The sequence below is a fragment of the Macrobrachium nipponense genome, chromosome 17, assembly GCF_015104395.2.
Source record: "Macrobrachium nipponense isolate FS-2020 chromosome 17, ASM1510439v2, whole genome shotgun sequence".
Classification (NCBI taxonomy): domain Eukaryota; kingdom Metazoa; phylum Arthropoda; class Malacostraca; order Decapoda; family Palaemonidae; genus Macrobrachium; species Macrobrachium nipponense.
This window is the reverse complement of record NC_087210.1, coordinates 55,654,025-55,661,516: the sequence shown is the minus strand read 5'-3', so window position 1 is coordinate 55,661,516 and position 7,492 is coordinate 55,654,025. Positions and strand designations below refer to the sequence as shown.

The window sequence follows — 7,492 nt, the reverse complement described above, 5'->3', positions numbered from 1 at the left end:
TGATTTGGAGTAAGCCGTATCATTATTCTTCGAATGTCCCTTCATTTACCCTCAGCGGACGTTTACCGCACAAACTTGCTGTGAATAAGGCAATACATTACTAAGCAAAATAAGTCAGTAAAGTCCTTGTTAGCCTTAGGATAACCTTTTAACTATTTAGACTCAAGTGAAGTTACAAGGAAATTTGTAACCTTTAAAGATCTGGTTTTGTTCAGCCACTGCTGTTCATAAAAACACAACTAGTTTTTCCTTGCAAAAGAAGACAAATTTATGTGATTAAAGTTTCTCCAAACCGATACAAAACCTGGCGTCCATAAAAAGTTTATCATAGTTTTACCAGACCACTGTCCTGACTAACAGCTCTCCTAGGATTAGATATTTTTACGTGGCTAGGAACCAATTGGTTACTTAGGAACGGGACCTACAGCTTATTGTGGGATCCGAACCACATCGAGAAATGATTTTCTATCACCAAAAATAAATTCCTCTGATTTCGAGTTGGCAGACTGGAAATTCGAACCCGGACCCTGAGGTCGGTAGTCGAGCACGTAACCGACTTGTCTAAAGGAGAACTACCTGACTTCCAGTTCCCTTGTGCTTGCAGAGCCGTTCATTCTCCGATGGTTTCCAAACATTAGCCTAACAGAGTTTCTTCTGATGCTGACAGGAATATCCCTACTTTTCGTTGTCTCTCCTCCAGGTGCTTCACAAGTCTTCGCCTGAAGACCACCAGTGGATTTGTAGAGAAGGAATTCGAGGGCTTTGAGACCAGGGCTTTTCTTGGGACTTGCGCTACTGTTAAGAAGGATTGTCCTGGAAAGCTTTTAGAGGTGGGGAATGCTTTTTTATAATAATAATAAATAATAATAATAATAATAATAATAATAATAATAATAATAATAATAATAATAATATAATAATAATAATAATAAAATAATAATAATAATAACAATCTGCAAGATGCTCCTTTTCAATCATCACATCATTCCAGTTATTTTGAAGCCTTTTCCTTCCTGATATAATTTTTATTTTTTGTTGGGCAATGTTATATTTTCATAATTTTTCCTGCTCATGTTGTTATGAATAAGTTTATTGTTTGTTTTCATACTTATCTAGCACGTCAAAAACAAATTTGGTCCCCAAGTGAACCCAATGGGTGGAGAGACAGCCACCAATATGTGCAAATTCTTCGACAAGGAAATCTTGCCGAGTGATGACCCTGTCGTTGATGTCAAGTACAAAGCAAGTAGCTGTGGCAACGAGGGATATATGGTAAGACAGGAACTGGCTGCTCACTAATCATTGTTGTCACTAAAAACAAATTAAGACTTAAAAAAAAAAGAAATGTTACAATTCATGTTTTTGCGTAACGTTGCTTTCTTCGAATGACGTTAACTAGCCTACAGTGTTTCGTATATGAGTTTTAATACGCTTTTCATGAATACATGAATGCATTACTCTAGATTTATGTAATTTTCAAAGACAATAATGGACGTATTTACTTTCCTTTTCAGAGCATTGGGAGACTTTGCTGTTTTAAGTGCATCTTCGGACCTTTTACTTTATTCCAACCCATCGATAACTGTGCCCCTACCGCGAGACCTTCTTGGTGTCCATAAGGGCAGTTATCTGCAAAGCTTCATTCCTGCACCCTTCAAGGAAATTGTTAGACTTTAGCTGAAGAAGGGGAAAGTTTAGAAAATAAACACTGAAACAAACACGTTTATCTTTTCTGTCCTTGACTATGACAGCGAAATTTTGCAGATGAGGTAGCACCTTTTCAGATCCTTATCGAAGGCATTTGTTTATGCCAATCGAAGAGCAAAGACAATTTGATTCTCGATAAGTACACTTATGAAGACAGATTATACAGATTCCTTACAGCTCTTGAAAGAGTGGACCATTCAGGATAAGAATGTTCTAAATGCCATGTACCTATGCTAGCAGCCACTCTCCAGGTATGCTATGGAATGCCAAAAATACATAAACTTCATTTTCCTATAAAGCTATTTTTAGTGGCTAATAACATATCATCATATAAGCTAGGGAAAAAACTTAGCGCCTTTCATGCTCATCATAACTTATTATACATAAACCATCAAGAACCCTCACGATCTAATAGAAGAATTGAAAAATACTAATTGGAAAAGTAACTGCCGTATTTGTAGTTTGGATATAACGTCTGTTCATAAAGTGACCTCGAAGTGAAAGAACTGAAATAGCAAATAGCAATAACGAGATATATGAAAAAAAAACAGGTCCTTTAGAAATCTTACTAGAACCAAATTTATTTCACTTCAAGAATGATTAAATAAACACCTTTCAGACCTTTTACTGTCAATATCCGTTTCAGCGCTGAATGACCTCATAGGTCCCAGTGCTTGGCCTTTGGCCTAAATTCTATATTCTATCAATCAAATGAATTGTTTTAGCAAATAGAACACTTAGGCCACCTTTGCTGGAGCAGCACCTTCACCCCAACAAAGGTGGACTTACTCAATGAAAACTAAAGTCTAAATCAGTAATAACCCATAACGTGCATTTATCTAGGCTACACAAGATAATGGAAGCAGTTAGTTAAAATCCTTATGTAATACTAAATTTATATCTAACAAGTAAATTTTGGGAAACTAGGTAATTTAGTTAAAAAGAATTGCGACTGTTTTAAATTCAACTATGCGTCCAACAACCTTCTTTTCAAATTAGGTTGTCGATACTACTGAAGCAAATATGATAATAAAGTTGCTCTTCACCTCGGAGAAGTAATACACTGGGTTGCTGCCATTGAGAGAGAGAGAGAGAGAGAGAGAGAGAGAGAGAGAGAGAGAGAGAGAGAGAGAGAGAGAGAGACCCTCCTTCCTAAATAAGCTAAACTTACTTGCTGCGAAATGCTTTTAAGAAAAACCGCATTAAAACAAACTGGGTTAGAAAAAGAAAACCACAAGATTACCGAGTATAAAATTTTTTACTTGTAAGTATTTACAAGTTATTTTTTGTAATCTTGTGGGTTTCTCTTTCCATCTTCAGAGGAAAAAGGTTTTGTTTGGTTTAAACTGGGTTATCCGATGTACCTGAACCAATATGCGTTTCCTCGGTTATCAGTTACAAAAAACTAATACGAATTCTTTGTCAAGACAATCCTGGGGCGTTGCCCCCACAAGACACTGATTAACTCCCCCCAAAACTTGGTTTGCCCCCTAGCCTTTGAAATAATAAAATTCACTCTAAATGAGTCAATACAGCTCTTATACGGCTTCAAAAATGCGTTAATCTTTCGTCTGTCTGTCATTCAATCACGGCCAAACGGATGGTCCGATGGGCATGAAACTTGGCAGGGTTATAGTGGGGACTCCCAAGATGGTTTATAATGGAGTTTTATCCTACCTCCCCTCAGCCGCCCCCCTTAATGGGCATTATGTCTCCGTCCCTCGATCAAGGGACGGGTGGAAAACGGGCGGGTAACCAGCTCTATTAAAAATTTGGGGATGCGGTTTAAAGGGCCCTTACCCTCCCAGATAGGGCTTGCTTCGCTCGCCTCTCCACCCATACCATAAGTTAAACCTTAGAGCCAACTCAAAAAAATTACGCCACTGAACAAATCATTTGGTTCATTCCATAGGATAGCGTTTTCCTTGGGAACCCGTGGCTTAAATAGTTATACAAATGATGCATAAGTAGAAAATATTTCACGAGTTTGACTGTATAAGTTTACGAAGGACCATTGCATTTTAGGATATAAACTTGGAATGATCAAAGCATCGAATAGTGATGGAAGACATTGGCAGTTGAAAACTCCGAAAGACTGGCCAACCTGAATTTCAAGTAGCGTTGGTTTTCGCTCAACAGACTCGTCCTGCCTGGCCTTTGGATGCTGTCAAACAGACGGATTTACACAATTTGACATACAAAAATAACTCCAGCCTTCTTACTGATATGGCGTTCGCAAAAATCAAAAATAAAATACAAAAACAAAATAATGCAAAGGATTCTAGTTAAATCGGCCACACCCTCCATAAAGGAATGAATGGGAACTTTTAAGAAACAGTAAAAATTCAATGTTCATAAAAAACTTGGGCCACTGAAGATTTACAGCCCACAACTAAACTAAGACGAACAACTTAAATTCTAACTTACTAAACCCTCGTAGTACTGCTGTTATGCAGCACAAATACATCACTCAATATCTGAACTCCGCAAACGTACCTGAAACAAAGAGGTTCAATGTTAAAAATATCGAGATAACATGTTAACTCAAACTTCCCAAAGTTCCTTTAACTGTGCAGTATACACGAACACAGCCTTTCAGCACTTGAACCAGAGCCAACCTTTCGGTAGAACTAAGCCCTTATTCCGCGGCGAACTAGACTATGCCAGTTGACGTTTTTCTATACAGTTTTACCTCCTGAACAAGAATTTAGGATAATATTTTTTCGGCCGGCTGTAATTAACGTGTAATTTACCTTTGAACTCTATCCTACGGTAAGGGGGACCGATGGGAATTCGGGGTTCTGGGTGGGGTAAAACACTTGGGCGAATTATGCCGTTCAACTGTATTCTACGGTAAGGGGGACCGATGGGAATGCGGGGTTTTGGGTGGGGTAAAACACATGGGGGAAGATTTTGTAGTGTTATTGTGTCATTTCCTCTTATTTATGACATTTGAAACACGAAATACAAACTTAAATAAAGCGATAAATAAACCAATAATGGAGCCGTTACATAGCCAAAATCACTAATTACTATAAGGGAGCTTTTAGTTCAGACACAAAGTTCCTAAGGAGATAAATGATGGGGGGTTTTGTAGGGGGTTACATGTATTTAACCAATCATGATGCATTATTAACCCTACGTTGCGATAGGAGACTTTTGGGGAGGATTCATGCATTGTTACATATATTCCTTTTCCTTATTTGTTTTGTAATTGTGTAATATTATTTCAAGCTTTTATTTCTGTTCCGTTTATCATAGTATTGTTTAATATGTGCACTGACTTGTTCTCACTTCATAATGTTGCCTTATATAACTTACAATATTACGTTACAATTGAGGCCAGGCCACTGAAACACTTCTGAGGGGTGGGACTAGAAGGCGATTTTAGGACGTTTCGAGACCTTTCTGTAAATGACGTGAAATTGATGGTATTACATTTTTTGAAATTGATGCTATTACATTTTTCGTGAAATTGGTATTACATCTTTTCATTTTACAGACATTCCAATTCACATATGCATTTTTTCTCCCTTCTTTTTCCTATATTCACCTTTACGTGATTGTCTGACCCATAAAAATTTCTTGTTCTATTAGCTTAGGTTGGTTAGCTTATGATCCTAACCTCTATGTTACACTTCTAAAGGCCCCTACACACGATCAATGTTTTCGTCAATCAATTGATCTCAATTTATTGACGACAATGAAATTGAGCAAATCACTGTGCCTACAGACGGTCAATGATTTTACTTCAATTTTCAGTTTGATTCATAACTTCGAGATGAAAGCATCTGTTGCTCTAGGAATAGTGCTTGCTCTGGACACTAAATTATTGATCAATATATTGATGCTTTGCCCACACACGATCAATTTTATTGAAGACCCATCAATAAATATCAAAGGATGTTTGATCTCTCAATGAATTGATTCAATGAAATTGATATTAATGTCCCCTACACACGGTCAATTTCTCCATCAATTCATTGACGTCAATAAATTGATATCAATTAACCCTTAAACGCCGAAGCGGTAAATAAAAAATTGTCTCCCGTATGCCGGAGGGGTTTCGGAGTGAGCGCAGAAGCGGAAAAAATATTTTTTTCAAAAAATCACAGTGCGCTTAGTTTTCAAGATTAAGAGTTCATTTTTGGCTCCGTTTTTTGTCATTGCCTAGTTTAGTATGCAACCATCAGAAATGAAAAAAATTATCATCATCATATATAAATAATGCAATATTTGATAGCGCAAAAACGAAATTTCATATATAATTGAATTCAAATCGCGCTGTGCGCAAAGCGGTTAAAGGTAACAAGTTACTTATTTTTTCGTTGTAATGTACACTAAATTGCGATCATTTTGGTATATAACACATTGTAAAACGATAAAAGCAACACAGAGAAAATATTATCACAAAATGATGCATGAATTTGTAACGCGCGGACGTAAAAAAATATTTTTTTAAAAATTCACCATAAATCGAAATATTGTTATAGAGACTTGCAATTTGTTTCAAGATGAAGTTAAATGATGGAATATTATGATACTGTAAGATTTTTAGCTTACAAATGCAGTTTTCGACCAATTCAGACGAGTTAAAGTTGACCAAATGTCGAATTTTTGTTTAAAATTTTTTTTATATGCAAATATTTCAAAAATGGGAAATGCTACAACCTTCAAATATTTTTTGTTATATTGTGCATGTTTTTGCGCACATTTTCATATATAAAACTCTATAAAAAGCATAATATGAAAAGGCACAAATATTAGGAGAATGTGACCTACGCATTTCGGAGATTCGCTGCCAAGAATCGGCGCGCGGAGCGAATAAAATAGTTTTTTTTCAAAAATTCACCATAAATCGAGATATTGTTCTAGAGACTTGCAATTTGTTTTAAAGTGAAGATAAATGATTGAATATTACTAGACTGTAAGATTTTTATGTTACAAATGCGTTTTTCGACCATTTCGGTTGAGTCAAAGTTGACCGATCGTAGTTTTTTTCCTATTTATCGTACTTTATATGCAAATATTTCAAAAATGAGAAATGCTATAGCCTTCAAATATTTTTTGTTATATTGTGCATGTTTTTGCGCACATTTTCATATATAAAACTCTATAAAAAGCATAATATGAAAAGGCACAAATATTAGGAGATTGTGACCTACGCATTTCGGAGATTCGCTGCCGAGAATCGGCGCGCGGAGCGAATAAAATAAGTTTTTTTCAAAAATTCACCATAAATCGAGATATTGTTCTAGAGACTTGCAATTGGTTTTAAAGTGAAGAGAAATGATTGAATATTACTAGATGTTATGTATTTTGCTTACCCCAAAATTACCAATATTTATAAATAAGATATATATAATATAGATATATATATATATATATATATATATATATATATATATATATATATATATTATATATATATATATATATAGAGATATATAGATATATAATATATAATATATATATATATATATATATAATATATATGTAAATATATAAAATATATATATTACATTTTTCGATTCTGGTACCAATACATAAATAAAAGGAATGCAGGTGACACTTTTCTTTTCGCATACAATGAAATGTCTTATTATTATTTTATCATGCACAGATACGGATATATAAAAAATTGTAATAAATATAAAAATAAATATAAAATAAATGCAGAATACTCACTCGTAATCCTGACTCTTCGTTCTATTCTTGTTTTCTCCCTCCTCCATTGAAGAGTCTTGCATTTTTTTCCTCTCGACATGACGAGGTACAGGTGGAG

General features: G+C 35.2%; 2 protein-coding genes across 3 annotated transcripts in view; one reads left to right on the top strand and one right to left on the bottom strand.

The window, feature by feature from the left end:
• LOC135196036 (uncharacterized) overlaps nucleotides 1-1,718 on the top strand; it is a 4,720-nt gene extending 3,002 nt beyond the window's left edge. For both annotated transcript variants that reach the window (XM_064222507.1, XM_064222509.1), the window contains exons 3-5: nucleotides 701-830; nucleotides 1,117-1,272; nucleotides 1,515-1,718. In XM_064222507.1, the coding sequence (XP_064078577.1) occupies nucleotides 701-830; nucleotides 1,117-1,272; nucleotides 1,515-1,619 (391 nt within the window). In that variant the 3' untranslated portion in view covers nucleotides 1,620-1,718. The remainder of the gene's footprint in view (nucleotides 1-700; nucleotides 831-1,116; nucleotides 1,273-1,514) is intronic.
• LOC135195916 (uncharacterized) overlaps nucleotides 1-7,492 on the bottom strand; it is a 265,806-nt gene that overhangs the window by 24,227 nt on the left and 234,087 nt on the right. The gene's annotated exons all lie outside the window — the stretch shown is intronic.